The 25,575-nt window shown below is 39.8% G+C and overlaps 1 protein-coding gene and 1 long non-coding RNA gene across 12 annotated transcripts in view; one reads left to right on the forward strand and one right to left on the reverse strand.

The window, feature by feature from the left end:
- Positions 1–25,575, forward strand: part of LOC105486794 (kizuna centrosomal protein) — a 131,934-nt gene that overhangs the window by 66,941 nt on the left and 39,418 nt on the right. For 7 of the 9 annotated variants that reach the window (XR_011613597.1, XM_071079741.1, XM_011749852.3 and 4 more), the window contains 3 exons: positions 10,809–10,902; positions 19,915–20,080; positions 21,280–21,345. Coding sequence is in view for 8 of the 9 variants with exons in the window: in XM_071079741.1 (XP_070935842.1) it covers positions 10,809–10,902; positions 19,915–20,080; positions 21,280–21,345 (326 nt within the window). In the remaining variant the exon portion in view is untranslated. The remainder of the gene's footprint in view (positions 1–10,808; positions 10,903–19,914; positions 20,081–21,279; positions 21,346–25,575) is intronic. The other 2 variants (XM_071079740.1, XM_011749845.2) reach the window with 1 other exon arrangement.
- Positions 200–24,319, reverse strand: LOC105486793 (uncharacterized). Of its 3 annotated transcripts, XR_011613598.1 has the most exons (7): positions 24,189–24,319; positions 19,291–19,507; positions 18,118–18,240; positions 14,527–14,680; positions 12,505–12,645; positions 1,513–1,717; positions 200–324 (listed from the first exon to the last, which is right to left on the reverse strand). It is a non-coding gene; the product is annotated as an uncharacterized lncRNA (long non-coding RNA). The 3 variants fall into 3 exon arrangements; XR_011613600.1 differs by lacking the exon at positions 14,527–14,680; XR_011613599.1 differs by lacking the exons at positions 200–324; positions 1,513–1,717 and adding an exon at positions 8,056–8,182.

Below are 25,575 nucleotides of genomic sequence, written 5' to 3' on the forward strand. Positions count from 1 at the left end.
TCTCTTACTCACTTTAAAAAACCCTGTACCTTAATTTCAGTGTTCCCAATAGCCTGGAGTGGAGTTGTCTCCTAAATTCTGTGTGACTGAAAATGAAGCTAGAAAGCAATTGTTTTTAATTTGGCCAAATTTTTTACATTTATTACTTGCTTTAACTGTTGTTGGATAAGTTACGCATCTTTAAAGTGCCATTTGTGTCCACGAGTTACTTGTCATTCAGCGGGTTCCTCCACCTGCCAGATCTGACAGAGAACAAGGTGATGGTAGGGCTAGCATGTTGGTGCCAGAGACTGGACACGGATTCCTCAGGCCAGTGTCTTCTAGCTGGAATGATTTTGGCAGGAATGCACATAGAAAAAGGAATTGAGGTCTTGAGTTCTAAAATAGTTTCTGTGTTTTTATGACCCATAGTCTTTAATATTTAATTCCATACAGTGTTTGAATTCTTTAGTTGAGTTCTTTTCAGCAAAATAACTGATGAATATTTTATAAACTAAAGTCTGCTATCTGGGAAGAGCACTGTTAGAAATCCTCAGCATAAACCAGCTCATCTTTTAGTCAGAGAAAGTTCCGAGTTAGAGTAGATCATAAGCGCGGTGCATAGTGCTTGTGACCAGCTGATTGATCACCCAATACCAAGGGGGAAACCCTGGACTGGTGTAACAACAACCATTAGAAAAATACTGTCACCCAGATGTGGTGGCTTATGTCTGTAATCCCAGAACTTTGGGAGGCCAAGGTGAGAGGATCGCTTGAGCTCAGGAGTTTGAGACCAGCCTGGGCAACAAAGCAAGACCCCATCTCATTTTTATAAAAAAACAAAACAAACAAACAAAAAAACTGTAAAGATAAGTGTGTCATATGAATTTCTTTTATCTGGGCTTAAGTTTCAGCTTGTCATTCGACATGTGGTATCATTAAGTTATGTGCTCAGCATTGTGCTGAATGCTATGAGAAATAAAAGTAAAAAATTCAGAAGTACAGTTGCTCTTCTCACCAGGCTTTTGCTCTTGTTGAGAAGACTCAGCAGAGATGACTTAACTATGGAATAGCACAAGGTAAGAAGGTAAGATGGTATCTCATTTGTGCTAAAGAATGCAGGGATAAGAAAGATCCCTATGAGTAAGGTAGTCAGGGAAGCTTCTAGAGGGTCATGAGCTGAGCTAGTCTAAGTAAGCCTGACACTTAGATTGATAAGATCTGCAAAGAACAAAGGTTATCTGGCATTTGTCCTGGCAGGACAATCAAGCATTACTAGGCACTAGCATGCACACCATGGTGGTAGTGAGGGGATGTTGGAGGAGTGCAGATTCTGGTAATAAGTAGGTGCATTCTATGGAAGAATTTAGAAACAATGATAAGACCACTAAAAGTCAGTCTGCTTTCTGTCGTCACCATTCCTAAGCATGGCAAAGATAAAATACACCTTCCCAGGGAGGGAATCTGCTCCCACTGCAGCATCCACCAGCACCATGGAGTGTCAGCCAGTTTCCAGTATTGCACAGTACTAACCTTTTAGAGGATATCCAAAACATTAAGCCATGGTCCTTGCTGCAGGTTTGCATCCTGGTTTGAGAAGTGGGACTAAAGGGAATCTAAACTTGGAGATCATAAGCTGGTGGCCGCAGGCCTACCTTGGCCTGCAGATGGGTTCTCTTTGTCCCGTCAGTGGATAGGCAACCTTTTGAATTAGTCACCACATTTTAAAAACTGGGAGCTGTTAAATAAAAACAAAACTAGTGATTATAAACTTCCAGCTTTTCTTAAAAACTGAGAAGATCTAGGTTCACTAGGACACACACTCCCCAGAGGGAACTTTTGATGGAGGCACTGGCCCCAGCTCTCCACAGCCCCACCCCACCAGCAGCCAGCGTGGTCTCAGTTACCTTTCCTGTAGGCAGCTGAGTGCTCCCCAGGTGAGCAGTAAAACACGTTTCTTCCTCCCTTGCCTCACCTACTTACCTGCTCTTCCTCTGCCACCTACAACACAAGGTCAGTCTCCTGACTGGTCTCTGGGCCTGAGGTCTCTCTCCTCACCAACTCCATCCTTGCAGGGCTGCCAGGCTAACCCTCTGAAAAACACTGCTTTCGAGAAACCAGCAGTGACTCGGAAATCCACAAGCCTGTTGCTGTATTCTTTCCAGAGTTTCATATTGAATTTAATTTTCCATTGCTATCCTACTATCACCAGCAGCAGCCCCTACCCAGCCAAACTTGTCTCCCTTGCTGGTCCCCACACCACTCTTACCCTGCCATTTCCCATCACCTTTGCCTGTGTCTCTCCTTAGTTTCAAATGTCATCTCCCCTCCTCCGTAAAACCTGCCTGGCTCAAGTTCCTCCTCCTCAGTGAAGCCCCTGGGCCTCCAGTGATTTCTCTGTGTCTTCACTGCTTCATAATTCCTGATTGTCTGATGGCCTGCCATGTGCCTCTCACCATTGATTACAGGCTCTCTTTTACTGCCCTGAAATTGGCTCACCATTGGGGGAACCTCTTAAGGGCAGGTGTTGTTCTGGGAATTGAGTGATGACAAGATAGAGTCTTCCAGGAAGAATTAGGATCCAGATTTTGCCTAGGCAATAAGAGGTATTCACAGGTACTATAAGTCAGATAGGCCTGAAGTCTGGAAGCTTTGGGACAGCAGAACCCAGGAGTGAAAGACCCAACTCAGGGTCTGAACTATAAGAACTAAGAATCCAGGCTTAGAGTTTAGACAGAAGCTTGGGAATTGGCAAGGAGCTGGAGCACCAACAGTGTGGATAAGAGTCAGGAATAGCACTTGAATCCTGTGAGCCTGTTATTACTTCCTTCCCAGCATAAAGATACACTTCACAGTAGGGGTAGGCCTGAGTCTGCAGTTGTCACTCACCCTCCAACAGACCACGTCTCCTTCATCCTTATCACATCAGGCACATAGTCATCAACTAGGTCCAGTAACTTCACCAACTGTAGTGCTATTTACAAATTAGTACTTCGCAAATAACATATTGATTTATAAGTTGCTTTGTAACTAATCTTCATTTTCTTTTTGGGGTATTATGTTGAATATTCCTAACTACAAATGTGAACAGCTCCTTTAAAGTAGAAACACTGTTTTGTCTTTTATATCTTCTCCTATAGCTTTTTAGAATCATGCATCCCCCAAAATAGACATTTTTTTTAAAGATGGTAACTAACCAATCTGTTTGAAGGCTACTGTGATACAATGGTAGACCTAACCTAAAACAGTGACCAAATTTTTAGACTCTTATCACTTACTCAATAGACTGGATATAGATAATAAAAGATAAATCCCTCTTTCCATACCTTCCTATCCTGATTAAGAATAAAGAAAATTTTACTGCAATAGGATCTGAATGGAAAAATAATAGTCATTTTTCTACATTTGGAAATAGAGGACGTAACCTATACTTCAGCCAGTAGTTTTCAATTTCTTAGCAGTGACAATTTAAGTAAATTTCATATGAGTTGTGGGGATCTAACTTTGTTATGATTGACAATATAAAATTAGCCCTTTCTGCTGTTAGGATTATCTAGCATACCTATCATTCAGGTGGAATGTGGAACAAGATTGCCCAGCTGTGGATTTGAACATCATTAAAGTCAACAAAGGGTTAAAAGTTACTTCCTCTGATGGATTTAAAATTGCCGCATACACACAAACAAGTTTTTCAAACTGCCCCATTTTTATGTCTTTGTTGAGAGACAGTATAGCTGCTGCATTTTAATGTCCAGATTATATTACAGATATATTTCAGTAAACCATGAAGAACCACCATAGATTCTAGAAGCTGACGATCTGTGCTTAAATAAGCATCTCCTGTAGCACCTTTTTTATTTTATAGGCTCTGTAATCACAGTGACATTCTGAAAGAAGACCTTGAAGCTCACAGAGAAGCTGTCCTTCATCAGCTTCCAGGACTGCTACCTGGGGTCGCAGCTATGAAAAGCAAGTCAAGTCTTACTGGCTTGACATCCTCTTATTAAAGTTGCAATCCTCTTATTAAAATACATCTGCACTGTTTACCAGCAGAGAACAGATTATTACTCAGGAGTGGTCAGTAGATGCATGTCTGTGAAAGCCCCTCTGAAGGGACCTTGTTTGGCTGGCCGAGCGAGTGAGTGGCTTTGGGTCTGCTTAGCCTACACATAGCGCCGTCTTCCTCACCTGTCATGTGCCACTTAGGCTGTTTTATGTTAAAAATATAAATAGGGAGGATATTTAGAGGATTCCGCTTAAATCTAGTACACACTGGATTCTCTCAAAGGGTGGATGGAAATCAGGATAATAGTCTTTAAAGGGACCTTGTCACAAGAAAACGTCACTGGATTAAGTGACTGTGTTTTTATATTACCTTCTGCATCTGTACTAGTAATTTTGAACCTATGGGAAATGCTGGAAATGACCTTCCTGGTCAGTAGCTTTTCAACCTAAGGCAGTAAAGGACAATGCAAGAAAACCCTCTTGTAGTTTTTATCATGCAGAATAAAAACCAGTCTTAAAATAATCCTTTACAACGTAGTGGAAGAAGCTGGGTTGGGAGGAGTCCTTCTACGCTCTCTAGGTCATTTGGTGATTCTGTCTTAGAAGGCTCTTTAACGAATCTCCCGTTTCTTTCTCACTGCCTTTTGTATCTGTTTATATACTATTTGGCATAAACCACAGTTGTGGTGTGTAGCATGGGAAGAATATATGCATTTATAATTCTCTGTGCAAACTGAGTTGTTTAAAAAAAGGATTCATTTTGTGACTCTCTTAACCTAGGCTGCCAAACTGCGATTATGGCTGATAAGCCATGATGTCTGCACCTACTAGACTAACGATTGTTAGACTTTCTCAGCATTCATAATAGAGCATTGATTTCCATTATGAAAGGTTGTGTTTTACATGACTATTGATCTACAGTTATGTGTAAATCAGTCTTCCATAAGAAATGATCCTTCTTTATGACCACCACAAATTTTAAAATTAATATCTGGAGTCTTCAAAACAGTTTCTTTACCACAATCATTTTTTAGAGCCAGATAAAGAAGTCAGGAATGTTTTCTGCTGTCAGCATTATGTTCTGCTACAGTTAGAATTGCTGTATATGTTGTGACTGGGGATGCTGTTTAACGCACACTCGTTATCACTGGTTCACTGTCTAGCCTTGAAAAAAGTGCCAAGTGTTTGTGACCTTTGAGAGACGGTAGTCAGGTCTTTAAACACAGATTCTTCCTAATGGATTTTAGTCACCAGGCTCCCCCGCTGCCCTCCTTGTTCTGGCTTCCTCTGTGCCCCTTAGCACCCAGAAGTCCCTACTGGGAACCCCAAGTCTAAGTGAAATAGACCTGTCTGCTTTGTGATCGTCACCTGGCCAGTTTGATCAACCATTGCAGAAACACTGGTTTGGAGAGAATGATTTATTCTTATTCTTTAATGGTTAATAACTCTGGTGTCATAGAATTCTTTTTTCTTTTTTTTTAAGACAGAATCTTGCTCTATCGCCCAGGCTGGAGTGCTGTGGAGTGATCTTGGCTCACTGCAACCTCCGCCTCCTGAGCTCAGGAGATTCTTGTGTCTCAGCCTCCTGAGTAGCTGGGATTACAGGTGCGCACCGACACACCCTGCTAATTTTTTGTATTTTGGTAGACACGTTGACCAGGCTGGTCTTGAACTCCTGGCCTCAAGTGATCCACCCACCTCTGCCTCCCAAAGTGCTGGGATTACAGGCATGAGCCATCACACCCAGCCTGGTGTCATAGAATTCTAATCCAGGCAGGGTGGAAAGGCTTTGACTGGTTACAGAATCCTTAAAGGAGTATTTGGTGTAGCAGCAGCTCACATCTGTCTCTTTAATCTTGATCTGTAAAATGAGACATCTGCCCCCATAGCATACTCTAGAGCAGCAGTCCCCAATCTTTTTGGCACCAGGGACCGGTTCATGGAAGACAGTTTTTCCACGGACCCGGGTTAGGGGAGGTGTGAGCGGGGGCCAGGTTTCAGGATGGTTCAAGTACATTACATTTATTGTGCACTTTATTATTATTACGTTTTAATAGATAATAAAATAATTATACAATTCACCATAATAGAAAATTAGCGGGAGCCTTGAGCTTGTTTTCCTGCAACTAGATGGTCACGTTTGGGGGTGATGGGAGACAGTGACAGATCATCAGGCATTAGATTCTCATAAGGAACATGCAACCTAGCTCCCTCGCATGCACAGTTCACAATTGGGTTCGTGCTCCTATAAGAATCTAATGCTCCCTGTGATCTGACAGGAGGCGGAGCTCATGCTTCACCCTCCTGCCACTCACCTCCTGCTTTGTGGCCCAGTTCCTAGCAGACCACATATCAGTACCAGTCCGTGGCCTAGGCGTTGGGACACCTGCTCTAGAAGATAATGTGAAGATTTCTGAATTCCTGCTCACAAAATGAAGCATCTTGAGAGAAAAAAGAACAAACCACTCTCGTCATCATTATTGATTTATGTTATATCAAGGATTAAGACCTTCATATGGGCCAGGTGGCTTATACCTGTAATCTCAGCACTCTGGGAGGCTGAGGCAGATGGATTGCTTGAGCTCAGGAGTTCGAGACCAGCCTGGGCAACATGGCGAAACCCCATCTCTACAAAAAATACAAAAAAATTAGCAAGGTGTGGTGGCACACACGTATGGTCTTAGCTACTCAGGAGGCTGAGGCGGGAGGATCGTTTGAGCCCAGGATGTCAAGGCTGCAGTGAGCTGTGATTGTGCCACTGCACTCCAGCCTGGGTGACACAGCAAGATGCTGTCTCAAAAAAAAAAAAAAATAACAAAAAGTCATATGCAAGGTTTACTATTATCATGTGGAAGACCAAGGTATTGTTTTTGACAATTATGAATTATAAAAATATAATTCATGTTATTTAGAGAAATTGATTTAAAAATTGCTCATTATTGTCTTCTGGAAAACATTTTAATATAAAAATGATTAATAAGTAGTTTTATCTTATGAGAAACATAATGAAACTATCCATTTATTTTTTTCCAGGTGCAACTAATTGTCTATATTAGTGGCTACCTTCAGATACAGTTTCCCAATTGTGTTCTCATGCTTATACTGAAAAATTGAGTCAGCTTTGTATTGTTTGGATTATAGTATATAAAAATCTCTATTTTAGTCTGCCTGTGTTCAGAATAAAATTCAGGGTATTTATTATTCTGCCTTTAAAGTTAAGAAATGCTGATAGATTTGTTTAAATTTCACTTTTCTGATTGGAAGCCTTTTCAAGTACATGAAATTAATTATGGACAATTTAAACCATATTCCTTTATTACATTTTTAATTAAAGAACTACCTGACATTAAACTTTGTTTTTTTATGTGTCATCAATGTTATAAATTTTCCAACGTAAAGTAGAAAAAACAGAAAAATCTCCTTTAAATGCTTTGTACCACTTTGTACATTTTCTGATGTGGTATGTTTTTGTAGAGCCATGGGCAAAGCTCCATTTAAGGAAGCCATGGCTCTTGCACTTCTTACCTGATCTATCCCAAAAGAAATCTGCAAGTCAACTTGCTTTTGTGCTTTAAGGGTTGCCTTAGTTGTTCAGAAGTCACAAACCCTAGGTGCTGTACCTCCTTCAACAGCTGATTTTCTGTTTGACTTGCGCAAGTCAATTAATCAATGTTGTCCTTATGTGGGAAATAAGTATAATAATTATAGGAAACCTTAGCTAGTTTTTCATGCTAGGACCCAAAGGGTAGTTGCAATTGGGTGGTGTATTAGTAACAAGAGTCTTGTCTTGGTTTTGCTACTTCAGAAAATCATGTGTATTAGACACCAGAGGGACTGTTCTTTGATAATTTGACTCACTTAGTTGATAATTTGACTCACTTAGCTGTTTAACTAATTTATCCTAATTAAACTTGCTTTCAAGCAAGAAGCATAGTTGACTTACTTACTATAATAAATATACCTGCTGAATGGGCTAGAATTTGCTGATGACTAGTCAGTGCATTTTCCCAGCAGGGCAGTCTTTTAAGAAACCAAATATAGATGCAAAGGTCAAAACAAAGGAATTGGGTAGTTTAATGACATCATTGAGGTACGGTGGTAACCAAGAAAGGCAAGTTGCTGAAAGGTCTTTCTCTCAAACTAGTCAGAAGCCTTAGAATCAAAGGATTCCAATGATCCATCTCACTTTATTCAAGTCCTGAAAAAATAGGGTTAGGTCAGGCACAAGTTATAACAATTAAGATTTATTAAGGAAGGTTCTGAACTGTACCTAGACTTACTTCTTTTTCCAGAGATTTTATTATGAAATTTTTCAAACATACAGAAAAGTGAAAGGAATCATACAGTGGATATCCATATATACACCACCCAGATTGTACTCCTGACATTTTATTGCACTCTCATATTTGTTTATCCATCCTTCCATCAATCTCTTATTTTTATACATTTCTAAGTAAGTTGCAGACACTAATATACACTTAACTTTTTACGTTGACATTTTTGAACATTTGAAGTCTCATATACCCATTACTCAGACCCACCAACTGTTCACATTTCATCAGTCTTGTTTTATCTCTTTCCCTAACGCTTTTTTTCTTGAGTAGTTTAAAACAGACAACATATCATTTCATTCACAAATACTTATATCTCTAACATATAAGGATTTAAAATACTATCATTTAACATAATCAACAAAATTCTTCAGTTTATCTAATACCTAGTCCTTGTCAGTTTGCCTTGCTTATCTGAAAAAATGTTTTTCTATATTTGTTTTGTTTGAATCAGAGTTCAAATAAGGTCCACATATTACAATTGGCTATGTCTCTGAAATCTCTTTTAATTTTGTAACATTCCCTCCCTCCTTTTTTTATAGTATTGATTTGTTGAAGGAATTGGGTCACTTATCCTGGAGAATTTACATGCTCTATTTGGTTGGTATGTTTAACCAGTTCCTCTTTACTCTTTATTACATGTAAACTGGTGGTTAGATACAAATGTGTGATTAAATTCCAGGCCAGTTATTTTGGCAAGAAAATGTCATGGGTGGTGCTGGTACTTAAAATTGGGCAGCACATGATGCGTGGTCACCCCGTGGTTAGTGATACTAAGACCGATCTGTGGGTTCAAATGTTGGAAGGTTGGTGACTCCAGTACAGAAGTTTACTATTATGTAATTTTCACAACATTATGACCATTTCCTAGATACATTCATTAATTTGGACTTACAAAATGGTGACTTTTCTAATTTGATCATTTCTTCTGCGTTTATTGGAAGATAAGTCACCTTATCAGCTACTTGGTGACTCTGAAATGTATTTTTTGACCACAAAAGCAGGATAAATGTTTTATTCTATTTCTTTATTTACCAGTTTGCAGAATAATGAATTGTTGCCCTACCAGCCTCCAAAGGTTTTACAGTTTATTTTTATTTTGTCTTTATTGTGGTTTAAAAAAACATAAAATTAGCCATCTTAACCATTTTCAACTGTACAGTTCAGTAGTGTTAAATATCTTTACTTTGTTGTACAACAGATCTCCAGAACATTTTCATCATATAAAATGGAAAATCTATACACATTAAACAACTCCTCATTTTCCCTTCCCCCCAGGCCCCAGCACCCACCATTCAACTTCTGTCTTTATGAATTTGACTGTTCTAGGTACCTCATGTTGGGATCATACAGTATTTGTCCTTTTCTGATTGGCTTATTTCACTTAGCACAATGCCCTTAAGATTCATCTATGTTGTAGTATGTGACAGGATTTCCTTCCTTTTAAGGCTGAATCCAAAGGTTTTTATTTTTATTTTTTAAATTTTATTTATTTATTTTTAGATGAACTCAAGGATTTTCATGTATTCCCTGTGTTTCAGTGCATTACAGTCAGTATCCTTTTGGGGCTGAAATCGTCCCATCATTGACAGTGGGAGCTTCCTCAAGATATCCCCTCCCCACCTTCAGTTCTTTTGATACAACTTTGAGAGCTTCCTTGCTTTCTGGTACCCACAAGATATTTCAGGTTCATCTTGTGCGTTTCCTGCCCCAGACCTGAATAGGGCATTTCTTTAATGAACTCTGGTTCCTTTTAGTATATAAATACCACAGCCTGGGTAGCAGTATAGGCTTACTTTTTAACGCTTTCCTAATATCTTAATTTTTAAAAACCTGTAAGTAGACCATGGTAAGAGTGTAACAAAACAACTGCTGTCGAGATGAAAATGTGATCTTTTTCTCTTGACTACATGTGGAAGACTGACCATCTATGCAGTGATTCAAAACCATTGTTGTACTTTAGAATCACTCTGTGAGCCTTAAAAATCCCACTGACCAGACCAGGCATGGTGGCTCACACCTATCATCTCAGCACTTTGGGAGACCGAGGCAGGTGGACTGCTTGAGCCCAGGAGTTTATGACCAGCCTGAGCAACATGATGAAAGCCAGTCTCATGACCCAGTCTCTAAATAAAGAAATAGATTAAAATTTTAAAATAAATTTTTTAAAAAGCCCACTGGCCAAGCCGCACCCCAGACCATTTTTCCTGGACTCTGTAGAGGTGACCCCAGGCACCTAGATTGTGCAGAACTCACCAGGTTGTTCTGCGTGCAGCAAAAGTTGAGAATACTCACTTAGCAATGAAATAACCAAAGTTTTTAAAAGTTAAAAAAAAATGATACTTGTACTCAAAACTCACTTAGTCCAGAATATATTGAGTTCTAGACTTTTCTGGATAAACCATCTTCTACTAACATAATTGAGGCCTTTAAAAAAGTAGGAATCTTATAATATTACAAATCTATAGTGAGTGTCCTGTTTCTGTTTTATAGACCTGGACAAGCACCAGACTCAGGTGTACCGAGGGCACTGGTGGGTCCGCATGTTGCCACCTTGAAAGAACATGATAATTCTCTCAAAGAAGAGGTAGGTAGCTAAACTGTCTGAAGTTTTCCCAGTCACAAATGTGGATCACAGAGCAAGGTTAGTAATTTTTATTTAAAAAAGAAAGAAAAAGAAAAGTTTTGGCCGGGTGTGGTGGCTCACGCCTGTAATCCCAGCACTTTGGGATGCCGAGGCGAGCAGATCACGAGCTTAAGAGATCAAGACCATTCTGGCCAACATGGTGAAACCCCGTCTCTACTGAAAGTTCAGAAATTAGCTGGATATGGTGGCATGCGCCTGTAGTCCCGGCTACTTGGGAGGCTGAGGGAGGAGAATTGCTTGAACCCAGGAGGCGGAGGTTGCAGAGAGCCAAGATCATGCCACTGCACTCCAGCCTGGGTGACAGAGTGAGACACTATCTCAAAAAAAAAAAAAAAAAAAAAAAAAAAAAAAAAAAAAAGTTTCCAGATGTGCCAGTTATTCATTTTATTCATTTGAGGAAATGTTATGTATTTGAAAAAAACAACGATAAGAAAAGTAGTAAGTGAGGTTTTGTGGTTGGTTGGTTTTTAACTTTCTGACCTCAGGCCTTTTGCAGAATGTTTTATGTAGGAATTCATTTTCCAAGAAATTTCAAAGCGTCTTATAACACTCTGGTTTTTCATCTCCACTCCATACTTCAGAAATACTGTATAGTCATTCATGTCAATTCAGCAAATACCTATCGATCCATTACTGTACACAGATATCAGCCCAGATCCATTGGAGGGAAAGAGACAAATAAAATGTGCCCCCCGCCTTCCTTCTGGGGTGTGACATCATGGGATGCATGTAATAAGAAAATGGCAAAAATATGGGCTTTCAGGAAAGAGAGCCAAGCCAAGACTCCTGGAGAAGCAAGGAAGGCAGAGGTCATGATGGAGGGAGTACAGGGGTGTGAGAGGTGATCCTTAAAAGATAGGCTTTTGATGGTATGAGTTGGCGGAGGGGGCAGAGGCGACAAGAAATGGCAGCTGTGAGCCAGAGAGCACACTGGGAAACCCAACACATACTCAGGCAACAGAGCCATCCTGAGGCTGAAGCGAGGACTCAAGTCTGGGGATGGTGAGAAGGAGCACAAGAAGCAGTTGCTGGCCATGGTGTGCAGCATCCAACACCAGGCCAGGGAGACTGTGTTTAGTTTCGTAGCTTTTGAAAAGCCACTGGAGCTTTTTGAACAGAGCTGTGATAGGAGTTCTGCAGTGCCTTAGGGAATTTCATGTTTGGTTTGGGACTGAGACATTGAAGGAGGGAGCCCTGCAGTGTTTCAGGCAAGAGGAAGGAGAGGCCTTGGGAGCTGGTGCCAAGAGAGAATTTGAAGATACTGAACAGAACATGGAAACGGATGGAGCAAGTTCCCAAGGAAATTATGAGGGGAGGAACCAGAAGCCCAAGTTTAGAGCATGTCCATTGGCATATTCCTTCCTCATTCCTTAGAAAAGTCACATTCAGGGAAACAGCCTTCTAGGTTGAACATCTTGGGAATGTGTCTTATTTCAAATCATGTTTTTTCATCTTTATATATAATATAGGATAATCTGGCTTTGGTTCTTTTTAAGGTGTTTTTAAAATTATTGTCATGCTCATAGTTCAAGGATTATGTACCTGCACCTTCTGGAGTCAAGCTTTGCTGCCTCTGTCTTGAAGTCACATGCCTACGTGGCTGTGCCATCTAGAGCCTCTGGCATTCCCCCTCCAGCCTTCCAGAGCACCTTCAGTCCTCCTCAGACCCCTCTTTCCTTGCCGCTGCAATTAAGAGAGTAGTAGGACTTTTTTTTTTTACAGCGTTTCAAACATACATATATTCAGTGATAGGACAGACCCACTAATCCCATGCCCACAACCCAAATTCACATGTGTTGTTACCGTTGCACCATATTTGTTTCCGACCCCCTCCTCCTCCTCTTCCTCCTTTCCCCCATCTTCGTACTCCCCCTTCTCCCTCCTTTGCTCCCCTCACTTCACCCACCTTCCTTCTCTTCTGCTCTTTCTCTCTTTTCCCTCTTCTCAAACTTCCTTCCCTCCCCCTTCCCCCTATTCCTTAGGGGGAAGAAATAAATTATTACAAAGATAGATACAGCCCCCTGTACGCTTCTCACAGATTTCATGCCCCTTTTCAAAGATAACCTAGATCCGTTCGTTCTTTGCTGATGAACGTAGATCTTTTTCGTTTGCTTCCTTTTTTGTTTGTTCGTTTTTTCAAGACAGAGTCTCGCTCTGTTGCCCAGGCTGGAGTGCAGTGGCGCGATCTCGGCTCACTGCAACCGAGGCTCACGCCTCCGGGGTTCAAGTGATTCTCCTTCCTCAGCCTCCCAAGTAGCTGGGACTACAGGCATGTGCCACCATGCCCGGCTGATTTTTTGTGTTTTTAGTAGAGACAGGGTTTCACCATGTTGGCCAGGCTGTCTCGAACTCCTGACCTTGGGCGATCCACGCCCCTCCCTCAGTCTCCCAAAGTGCTGAGATTACAGGTGTGAGCCACCATGCCCAGCTGATGAACATAGATCTTAAGAAAGATACTGTTTGGGTTTTATTGTCCCTTTGAGTTAGCACTGTCTTGTAACAACATTATTTTCCATGCTTGTTCACTGCAAGTACATCACATCTTAGGCATTTTAAGGGTGAAATAAGTGTTGGTCAGCTGTCCTTTGCTATCTAATCTTTTTTTTTCTTTAATGATATTGTTTATATTAGAAAACATAGTCCAAGTCCTAAACAACCAATCTACTCAATTTTTCCAATAATGGGAGGGGTTGCTCTCCAATTAATACCTAATGAATCAAATTATATTGTGCTTCCCCAATAGATCTTTGTTCCTTTTTAAATCATTCTGATCTCATTTTAGGGACAATCGTAAAAATTACCAATAGATTAATGACAAAATCTATCCTTAAAAATGGAAGTAGGCCGGACGCGGTGGCTCACACCTGTAATCCCAGCACTTTGGGAGGCTGAGGTGGGTGCATCATGAGGTCAGGAGATCGAGACCATCTTAGCTAACACGGTGAAACCTCGTCTGTACTAAAAATGCAAAAAATTAGCTGGGTGTGGTGGCAGGCACCTGTAGTCCCAGCTACTGAGGAGGCTGAGACAGGAGAATGGTGTGAACCTGGGAGGCGGAGCTTGCAGTGAGCAGAGATTGCACCTCTGCACTCCAGCCTGGGTGACAGAGCAAGACTCAAAAAAAAAAAAAAAAAAGGAAGTAAACAGGTAATTTCCCATCCAGTTAAGTTGTGAGTGAAGAACAATATTATTTGAGACTGAAGAACAGTCCCAAAGAACAATATTACCAAAATGATGCAGGCAGGGCACACCTTGTGAACTGAAGGACAAAATGCTTTTGTGAGTCCTAAAACTGTTTTGGTTTACATGTCATCCTTTTCTGATTAGTAAACTAAAGTGTCTTTCTTTGAGTTGTTTCTGTGTATTGAAACCATCTACACATTTAGTAAATACTATGGGTTAAATCTCTCTCTTTAGATAAAATCTTAAAAGTAAGTGATTTTCAAAATTTAAAAAAGCTCTACTAGAAACTACTTGGTTAAGAGTCTAATGAAGCTCAGAAATATTTACTTTGATCTCTTGGGTAAATGGCTAATTAAACAGCCGCATGTAAATGATGTTTACCTGTGGTTCCCTGTGCTGTCAGCCCGAGTCAATCCCTTCTCTTGAGTAAATACATCATCAAAGCCGCAGAAACTCAGATTATGTTCCCTGGAGACCAGATAAGGTCCACAGTGCCCACATAACCTATTAGGCAATTACATAATTGAACTGCCTGCTTTTAAATCAGAAAAATTTGTAATTACTTTTTGTGGAGAAAAAGATGAGTTGGGTACTTCATTAAAATACAAGGTGCCTTAATATTAGTTTTCTCCCAAGTGATATCTATTTCCGCCCTGGAGAACTTTGTCATAGCAGAGCAATCTGCTGGTGACACTCATAGAGTAGATTGGGTCCTGCCCCCCACCATACACACAAACCAGTTTTATTCACCAGGAAGATGCTTTCCCCAAATGCTGGACTGTTTTCTTGTTCTTATCTCCTGAAGACTCATTTGCTGGGTCATATGAATATCTTCCCATTTAAAAAAAAAAATTGCTATACAGGTAAAATCCCTTCATTCCCTTTAATGTAGAACTTAAGTGTTGATGCTTGCATTTCTATTTAAACACCAAGAAGTTACTTCCATTGTCCAAGAGGAATATTCTTGAACCTTGAGGAAGAGTCAGTTAAATCTGCATACTAGGGGAAAATATCATCTGCTGTCCGTATCCATGATTTTTAATTCTTTTGCTTTTCTGTGTCTGTGTTAGTAGCACTGGTTTGCATATAGAAGGGAATTTAATTTTATCAGATGCATTTACATTCATTTTCTCTTTGTATTGGTACCACCGACAGCAGAAATTGGATTTCTTTAGAGCTAGCATATGTTTTCTTTTAAAAACAAGCATTAAAAAAAAATCTTGAAATAGTAAGATAAACAAAAAGAAAACTGGCCTTTATCCTACTATTCTACTATTTATATATAACCTGTTAACATTATGGTGTATGTTTTTTAATATTTAATATATTGATATGGGAGGCTGAGGTTGGTGGATCACCTGAGGTCAGGAGTTAAAGACCAGCCTGACCAACATGGTAAAAGCCCATCTTTACTAAAAATAGAAAAATTAGCCAGGTGTAATAGCACACACCTGTAATGCCAGCTACTTGGGAGGCTTAGGCACAAGCATTGCTTGAACCTGGGAGGCAGAGGTTGCAGTGAGCTGAGATCGCACCACTGCACTCCAGCCTGGGTGACAGAGCAAGACTCTGTTTTAAAAAATAATAGTAATAATTAATACATTGAAAAACATAGGTTGCATTATTTGTATACATAACCTTGTGGTTTTTTTACCCCCATTTGCTGCAAAGTGAACTCTTTCATACCATTACATGTTCTATTTATATCATTTCAAATGGCTTTACAGAGGTCCCCTGTCCACTGTCACTTCAGTCATTTACCTGTTGTTCAACATTTGTTTCTAATTTTTCCTCTAGTAAAAAAGTTTCAGAGAATATCTGTGCAATTCAGATTTTACAAATATCTGTAATATTTTCTTAGAATGAATTCCTAGATGTAGAATTACTAGGTCAAAAGGTGGGTATATCTTTCAGGCTTTTGCTATGCATGGCCAGATCTCACTCTGGAAGGGTCATCAGAGTTACCAGTAATGGATGAAAATAACATTTCTCTGAGTTCTTTATGAAAGTAGATACTATCAACTTTTTTTTTTAGGGGCACCAATTTGAGAGATGAAAATGACATCCAATTTTTTTTTGTTCGTTTGACCTTTTTGTTACAATTGAGGTCGAACTTTTTCTCTACCTATTTATTAGCTATTTGTATTTCTTTTATCATAATCTGCCAGCTCATGTTCTTTGCTCATTTTTCTATTAGGTTAGTAATATTTTTTCTTATTGACTTGCAAAAACTTTTTAAATATAAATTTGGAGATTTTGTTACTATCTTTTTAGCAATTTAATTTTTGTCTTTTAATTTTCTTAATGGTGTTTTGGACACAATGTCTTTTCTATTAATATCTTACATCTGTCTGTTTATACATTTGAATATCACAACCGTTAAGTTTTTTGATATAATTTAAGAGTCAGCCTAGATGATTCTTGGGGTTCTAGACATAGCAAGATTAATATTTAAACTGAACATGGAGGAAACTTCTAGTAGAACTGGGCTAATAAAGGAATAGTACTGTGGGTATAATTCATAGAACGGTTTATCTGCCATAATGTCTGAAATATGGAAGTATCAACATCAGTCATTCCACAAATAGTGTGTGCCCTGGCATTTAATTTCCAAGCCCTTTCTCCTGGCTCCTGGGAAGGCTGAAAAGTGAAGAGATGGTTTGTTGGTACTGACTTAGGCTTCAGACTGCTGAGAACAATGAAACAATCTCTAGTTTTCTCTTCTGGGCTCCAAAAAGAGAGCCTTTATTAGTAACAGGTAAGTTGAAACCCATGCATAGTTCATTCATAAGCACTATCAGAAAGCCTGTGGTAAAATTGTTGTCTAGTGACATTTTTTCAGAGAATTAGCTCCAATTTGCAGAACCCATTTAGTCCCAGCATGAGATGTAATAAAGCAACCTGTTAACTGTTCTCTGAGCTTCTCTATGTGTTAGTGTCATCAGTCTCAGACTGCAAACTCCTTCAAATTGGAGGTTTCCTTAGAAATACACTTTTCTGGAACATCTGCAAGCAGTACATCTTGAAAATGTATTACAGATGTTTTCCTGACTGCAGAAGTTGTGTTTGCCAGGCGCAGTGGTTCACGCCTATAATCCCAGCACTTTGGGAGGCCAAGGAATACAGATCACCTGAGGACAGGAGTTCGAGACCAGCCTGGCCAACATGGTGAAACCCCGCCTCTACTAAAAATACAAAAATTAGCCTGATGTGGTGACACACGCCTGTAATCCCAGCTACTTGGGAGGCTGAGGCACAAGAATCACTTGAACCTGGGAGGTGGAGGTTGCAGTGAGCCAAGATCCCACTACTGCACTCCAGCCTGGGCAAGAGAACGAGACTGTCTCAAAACAAAGTTGTTTTTGACTAGAAATCCATGATCTATCCTTGTCTCTCCTTGTCTGAGACTAACTTGTGTCTTCATCCCTGCTTATCATCTTTGAGAAATTATCTGTGGAATTATCTTAAAAGATAGGTTGTTTTGTAAACATTTCTATCAAAAAAGTAACGGAAATCCTGGAGATAAGTATTGAGTAGTGAAGATAAATGGGATAAAATACAGATAGTCCCTGACTTCCAATGGTTCGACTTACATTTTTTTGATTTTATAGTGGTGCGAAAGTGATAGGCATTCAGTGGAAACCATACTGCAAGTACCTATACAGCACTTCTATCTTTCTTTTTTAGTACAGTATCCAACAAATTACATGTGAAAATCAACATTTTATTATAAAATAGGCTTTGTGTTAAATGATTTTAGCCATCTGTAGGCTAATGTAAGTGTTCTGAGCAGTTTAAGGCAGGCAAAGCTAAACTGTGATGTTCAGTAGGTTAAGTGTGTTAAATACATTTCTGACTTACAATTTTTTCGACTTGTGGGTTTATTGGATGTAACTCCTTCATAAACTTAAGGAGTGTCTGTGTACAAAGTAAATTAAACTAGCAGTGCAGTGTGCCCACCACATTATTTACCTCACCGTGGAAAAGAGGGCTCAGCGCAGAACTGTTGGCAATGGTGGTATTCTTGTCAAGCATACAAGGACTCAGTAGAAAGATGTTTGTAGTAGATTCCAGAAACAGGTGCAGTGCAGTGATCTGTGTAGGCAGTTGGGATGGGGGCAGTGATGGGAATCAACCTTGGCCTGGCCTTCAAGGGCAGGACCATATGCCTTCCCCCTACTCTGCAGAAATGGGAATACTGAGCAAGTCATCCCGACAGAGTTATCACAGTGGAGTGAAATCCAGGGACTAGTTTCTAGAAATAGAGGAAAAGCCCCTGGTCACTAGAACTGCACCACAGAAAGGTCCTGGCTGCAAGGCTAACTTGACACCAAGTTCTTTGGCCAGGGGGACTAGAACTCCTTAAATCCCCCTAATCAGCTACTCCAGCTCCTAGGGTAGACCATGGGTCCAGGAGGTCAGCCAGTACTAGGGAGGGCAGAAGGCAAGAACCCTGCAGGGATGTCAGGACTAAAGGCGGTTGCTTTAAAGTGTCTGAAATGCCAAACATGCAAGGCCAGACCTTCCATGCTCTGCTTTAGTGAGTTTCCCTGTCAGAGTGTCTTCACCTTCTTTCATGTTAATCACAAGGAAGGTTATTTTTTCCACCTTGTTCACTGGATAGTTACGTTGTTACCACTTCACTCTTGGCTAATGATGACCTATGAACATTTGTCCATTTCTGCTCTTCATATTAATTTTAAAGACTCATGGGCATTTCCCACAATTGGGTTGGACACTACCCAGTATTTACTGTCATTGTCAGCTACCTGTGGGTCACCATCACCACCGAGGTTTCCTCTCCAGCTACCTAAGGAAATTGCCACCTATCAATAGGAAATGAGAGAAACATACAGTCTGGCAGCGGGATAATGTGACCAGTGGTTACCTACTAAAAGTTTAACTCTTGTTGCCAGCATATTTCTATTTCTTAGGGGAAAGTACTGACCTGAAAATCAAGAGACATGGCTAGTAACCCAGGCCCTGTGAATTGCCCCTTTTTCTCCACCTCTAAGGTTGGCTCTGATAAAAACCTATGTCTTCCTCCTTGCTCAGGACACATGAGGTATTATAAGTAAGACAATGCCTTTGAGAAAAGATAGGCAGTGTGGTAGGTGAGTTTCCCCAGATCCCCAGACAACTTACAGGCAAAGTGTAGACCATCTTAGTACTTGATTGAAGACTGGAATTTAGAATAAGGGCAGTTATCTTTCTGCTCAGTGCATTCTCTTCAGCCACAAATTTTTCTGCAATCTTCCTATTTAGGGGAAGTTCATGGGTCATTTTGAGGAGGACGGGGATATGGCAGGGTCACATCTTTCCAGATCTTTTTCTCAGTTCAAAGTAATTCTGTCTGGCATGCCTAGAAAATAGGATTCATGTAATGAAAGAATAATTTTTTCCTTCAGAAAGGAGGTCTGAGGCTCTCTGCCTTTTGTATATATCAAAGGGAGGATAAACCTGCCCAGATTAACAGAGGTGGTCAGGTTTCATATACATACTTAACAAGCAGAAGAACATTTCTGCATTACGTAAGATTCAGCCCTCAAAAAGTGTATTATTTTGAGAGTAACTTGTAAAGAATTAGATTATAATAGAAAAGAACCTGGTGTTATTTTATCTTGACATTTTAATTTCATTTAAATATAGGAAACAAATCCTAAGTAAAGCTTAACTTAAAATTATATTTGAAGGCTATGTCTTTGAGTCCAACAGGAATGTGGCTACAGTTTGTTTTTATTTCTTTGTGCTTTTTTTGAAACACTGTAGGCAACAGCATTATTGAGAAAAGCCCCTACAGAAGAGTGTGGCCATAGGTCAGCTATTCACAGTAGTGAATCATCTTGCAGCTTGCCGTCTATTCTGAATGACAATAGTGGAATAAAGGAAGCCAAATCTGCTGTATGGCTCAACAACGTTCCTACAAGGGAACAAGGTAACTATTGTTGAAGTGTGTGTCCATAGCAAAAAGGCATTCAGGGTCATCATCATCTTTCTCAAGGTATACCTGTAGAATATCACTGACTAGTGAATACCTCTGATTTTAATATGCATAATGTATTATTTGTTTTATACCACCTTCCAATAAATACTTATGTTCTCCTTTAACAAGAATGGGAAATCTAACTGTAAGTCTGTCGTTCTAGGGAATTTATTTCTAATAAAATAAGTATTCAGAAGTTATGAAATCTTAACAAAACTAATTGCTTGGCAGTAGATGATTTTGATCCCACAAAGATGAAGATGATTCCATAAAGTACTGTGAAGTTGTTGATATCACTTAATAGAATTTACTCATAATTGTAAACATTCCTTTTAATTATAATAGAACCTTACCAGTGTCTAAACAGTTGATTAAGAATCAATGAATTTATGCCCCCCAAATTTAATAACCAATTTTGAGCACCCAGAAACTGTGATTATTTTAGCACTACTGCTAAGACATGCCATTTAACTGCTTTAATGGTTTTCCAAGACAGTTATGAATTCCTCAGGAATTGCTCGAGTTGATGTACATGTGCAGGATGTGAGACTCACTTATTTTATGTCCCACCCAAATTTGATAGATGTCAGGCCTAATTATTTTGCCTGAAAGCAACATAGTGGCACCTTAATTTAATTTTTAAATTTTTATTTATGAGATACCTTAATTTTAGAATAGATTTCCTTTTAGGAACAGTATTACTTCAGACAAGAAATACATTAACCAAAAAAAAAAAAAAATTGAACATAAAAGTAATGGCAATTGGCCGGGCACGGTGGCTCAAGCCTGTAATCCCAGCACTTTGGGAGGCCGAGACGGGTGGATCACGAGGTCAGGAGATCGAGACCATCCTGGCTAACACGGTAAAACCCCGTCTCTACTAAAAAATACAAAAACAAAAAGTAGCTGGGCGAGGTGGCGGGCGCCTGTAGTCCCAGCTACTCGGGAGGCTGAGGCAGGAGAATGGCGTAAACCCGGGAGGCGGAGCTTGCAGTGAGCTGAGATCAGGCCACTGCACTCCAGCCCGGGCGACAGAGCAAGACTCCGTCTCAAAAAAAAAAAAAAAAAAAAAAGTAATGGCAGTTAAACACCCAAAGGATCTATTCCTTAACTTTGAAATACATTTTTATTATTATGCATTCAATTTTTAGAAGTTTCAAATGGCTGTGGAGACAAGAGCAAGAAAGAAAACATGGCTGCAGATATCCCAATCACAGGTAAAGCTATGGTTGCCTAAGAGTTTCAGACACAAGATTTAACATTATTATATAATCAGAACATTTTGGGTCAGTGGTTTGTGGACCCCACTAAGAGCACATGTATTCAGCTACTGCATGCTGGAGCAGGAGATTAATCCTAAGAGCAGAACGTATATACTTTTGTTAACATAAACTAAGGTGGAAAATCACCGTGTCTATTGAATTCTTTATCACCATGTTATGTATTTACACCTGTAACATCCTCCATCATGTACCCTTTCAGCACCTGCATCTGTGTGAAAAGGTCCATCTCCCTGGGGAACACCCAATCATTACATAGCAAACTATAGATGTTTCTGATTTTACTCTTTCTTTCCTGTGGTAATTGAATATGTATATTAAAATAAGCAGATAATAAAAAAAAAAAATGCCAGATAGGAAGCTTGTGTTTGCCTCAGTTACAAAGCCTGTCTGATAATTTAAAAATTGCACCAATCAGGCTTCATCTTGATCTATTAAGATTTCGGCACATGTATTAGGCTTGTTTAGGTGGAATCTGAATGATATTATTTTTTTTCTTTTTAGAATAGCAACAGCAGCAATTAGTATTCTGTACAGAGTTCTATTTGTCATACATCTGAATTTACTAGTACCTTATTTTGTAAAGTGGTGTACTACTTCATTATAAATTCAAAGGTCTGACTTTAAATATTTATACAAGTAAATACACCATTGCACCAAGGTACTGAGGCATGCATGTGCATATGTGGTAGTTTTGTTGTTGTTTATAAGCAGAAAAGAATGGCCTGCTTTTATGGCAGTGCAATTCCTGGCATGATTAATTTTTTAAACTCATGTTTTTGTGATGAACTCTGGTTTTGAAAAAGGAGTTTATGTTTATAGTAGAGCAATTATTGTATATATTTATGCATTCAGATAATATTTTACTCTAAAATGCAGAGTTTTTTTATTTTAAACATTTTCCCCAATGATATGTTTATTGTGTTTTTAGTCTGCATTTTCTGAAAACTCTGGTATGGCTCCCTGTTATTTTTATTAATAGAAATGTAGATGATCCCAAACTACAGATAACCAAGAAGTCATTTGGATACTTTTCCCTTGCATTTACTTTTGGATAGAGAAGTATCTAATGGCCTCTGAATTTATTTCAGTTAAAATTATAAAGGATTATTGAGGAGAAACCAGGAAATTACCTTGTTGTTCATTCTTTCTTCTCTTTTCAGTATTCTTTACAATCATCCCTTGCTGGGAGTAGTTGACTCTCCCCAAAGTTAATGCAAATGTATTTTGTTATATACTTTCTTTATAAGAAAATGGATAATTAAGTACCAGGGTTTCAAATCCTCCCTTATGCAGAAAGAAGTGCAATATGGCTAGAAGCAACCTGGGTTATTTGCCATTAAGACTTTAAAAGAAAGGCCAGGTGCAGTGGCTCACACCTGTAATCCCAGCACTTTGGGAAGCCGAGGTGGGTGGATTACAAGGTCAGGAGATCGAGACCATCCTGGCTAACATGGTGAAACTCCATATCTACTAAAAATACAAAAAATTAGCCGGGCATGGTGGCGGGCACCTGTAGTCCCAGCTACTTGGGAGGCTGAGGCAAGAGAGTGGCGGGAACCCAGGAGGCGGAGCTTGCAGTGAGCAGAGATTGCGCCATAGCCTGGGGGACAGAGCGAGACTCTGTCTCAAAAAAAAAGAAAAAGATTTTAAAAGAAATTGTAATTCCAACAACCTGCCATTGATCCATCAATAGTTGGCAGTTAAAAAAAAAAAAACGTTGTACCTATTTTGTGCCAAAATATTAGGCATTAAAAAAAAAAACTTTGGAAATTTTTTTAAAAACTTAGCAAAGCCATATACTTTGTTAAGGTGTTACTGTTCTGTCCTTGCCAGTGTACTCTCCCCACCCAGGGACCTCCCATGAAATTCATGTTTGAGGGCCTCACGCACCTTGGCACTACTAATACTGTTGCTTTATCCATCATTGCTGCTACTTTGATCTCTTAAGTTCTTGACCATCATCCCTTTATTAAATGTTTGTGACTTTGGCATAACTGTTTGGAGATTTTGCATTTGTTAGAGTAAAGCAAGTACGTAGTTTAATTTAAGATAGAGTCTGTCTGCCTCTTTTTAATAGTTTTGTTGGAGTGTCCTGTTTGTCTGAGTACATGCTGGTTGTGTTTGTATGGGCTGCATTCCTTCTAGAATATTTCAAAGAAAAGAAATATTCCAGAGACTGTCCCCTGAAGGGTAAGGAAATGTAGCAATTGGACTGGGGCTTTGGAACCAGCCTTCAATGTCAGCTCTTTTACTCCTTGCTCTGTTTCTCTACCCTCTCTGAGTCTCTGTATTGGGAAAGCAGACATACTGCCCAATAGGATTGTCTTAAAGTTTAAATGAAATCATTTGTGAAAGTGCCAAGCAGATACTAGACACTCAGTTTTATCTGTGATATATAATAACATTCATGTGAACATTATTAGTGTTCTTGGTCTTCTGTGCTGGCCCCCACAAGCCCCAGCATTTCCAAACCAGCTATGAGGAGCCTCACAAAGCAAACTCAAAGAAGAACAGAAGTAGAGAGAATGGGGATGCAGCATCACAGAAAGTGCCATTGTGAGATGAGCCCCCGGAAGAGTGGACACTTTCAGTCTGTACTTGTGGACCTGCATACCTTCCTTGAGTTGTGGTAGCCACTTGGAACCAAGACCCACACAAGTACAGTGCTGCTGCAATGCCTGCAAGACAGTGCTTCCCGGTAGTACTGCTACGTTAGTTTCTGCAAGAAATTGCCACTTGAGAACACAATTGAGATTCAAATCCAGAAGGATGGTTACCTTATCAAAAAGGAATCTCAAGAAGAGTTTGATGATACTTTTCCAACTTCCACTTAGTCCCATGAGAAAATCCATAGAGAAATATCCGAAATAGCTGCTGAAGTATTCCTGAAGATCTCATTGGTCAAGGCCCAGACATCTCTGCCTGGGGGGACCTGTGTGCCCTTAGTAACCCTTACTTGCTCACAGTGGAAGACGTTGCCGGGCACCTGATAACCAGGCGGCAGACCTCCCCTGATGTGTGTGCTGCCCCACAAGTATTGATGAGCTAATGCAGCGTTTTCCAAAATGTGTTATTTGCAGTGCTCCACCCAGAAAATACATCAATTAATACATATTTTGTTGCCAAGCCCTGCATGATCCTTCTCTCTCTCTGCAGTATGCATAATGCACAGAAACATAGTGAAGGCTTGGAGAAGACTTTCAGCAAAGGAATTTTTAAAATTGTGATCCTAGAGTTTCAGATAACTTATCGTTTATTTGAAAATGGAATTTTTCCTGTTAACAGCCAACAGAATTAATGTTCTGTGGAACATCCTTTGTGAAACATACACACATATATGTGGAACACTTTTGAAAGCAGTGAGTCCAATGGGGGCACCAGTTTCCTCAATACACTAAAATTATCTTCAACATTTTTCTGTGGTTTCATTTTGTGGGAAGCTCTCTTGTACGTGAGATTGCTTTATAAGGAAACTTTGGGCTGCTTTAGTGTAACTACACCCAGATGTTATGACTGACAGCTGTTTGTTACAGCTGTTCCTTGAATTGATGAGAAGGTTACAGTAGTAACTTTAGGCGCCCAGAAGTGCTATTCTTCAGTGTGGGATCCTTCTGTGTGTCTTTATTTGCTTTTCAGCCATTTCAGAAGAAGTATAAGAGAAGACATGGCTGAGGTGAAATCTGGGAAGTCACGGGAGGTTGGGGGTGGGAAGCTGTGAAGTCATATCTTTATCAGAATGAGGGGGTCCTGGGGATGTTTAGCCTGAGAAGGGCACAGTAGTTTTTTAAATATTTGAGGAGCTGCCATATACCAGGCAGAATATTTATCGAGCTTAATTATAGAGCGTAGCTCAGTAACAAAACAACTTTCTAGCTCTTCATTTCAGCAAAACCAAGTTCAGTATCTTCCAGGTGTGAGTGCTTGAACCATGGCAGGAACCATGACTTTTTTTTTTTTTTGAGACAGGGTCAGGGTCTTGCTCTGTCGCCCAGGCTAGAGTACATTGTTGTGCTCACAGCTTGTTGCAGCCTCTGTCTCCTGGGCTCAAGTGATCTTCCTTCCTCAGCCTCCCAAGTAGCTGGGACTACAGGCGTGTGTCACCATGCCTGGCTAATTTTTATATTTGTTATAGGATGGGGTTTCACCATGTTTCCCAGGCTGGTC

Source organism: Macaca nemestrina, chromosome 15 (genome assembly GCF_043159975.1).
Source record: "Macaca nemestrina isolate mMacNem1 chromosome 15, mMacNem.hap1, whole genome shotgun sequence".
Taxonomy (NCBI): Eukaryota; Metazoa; Chordata; class Mammalia; order Primates; family Cercopithecidae; genus Macaca; species Macaca nemestrina.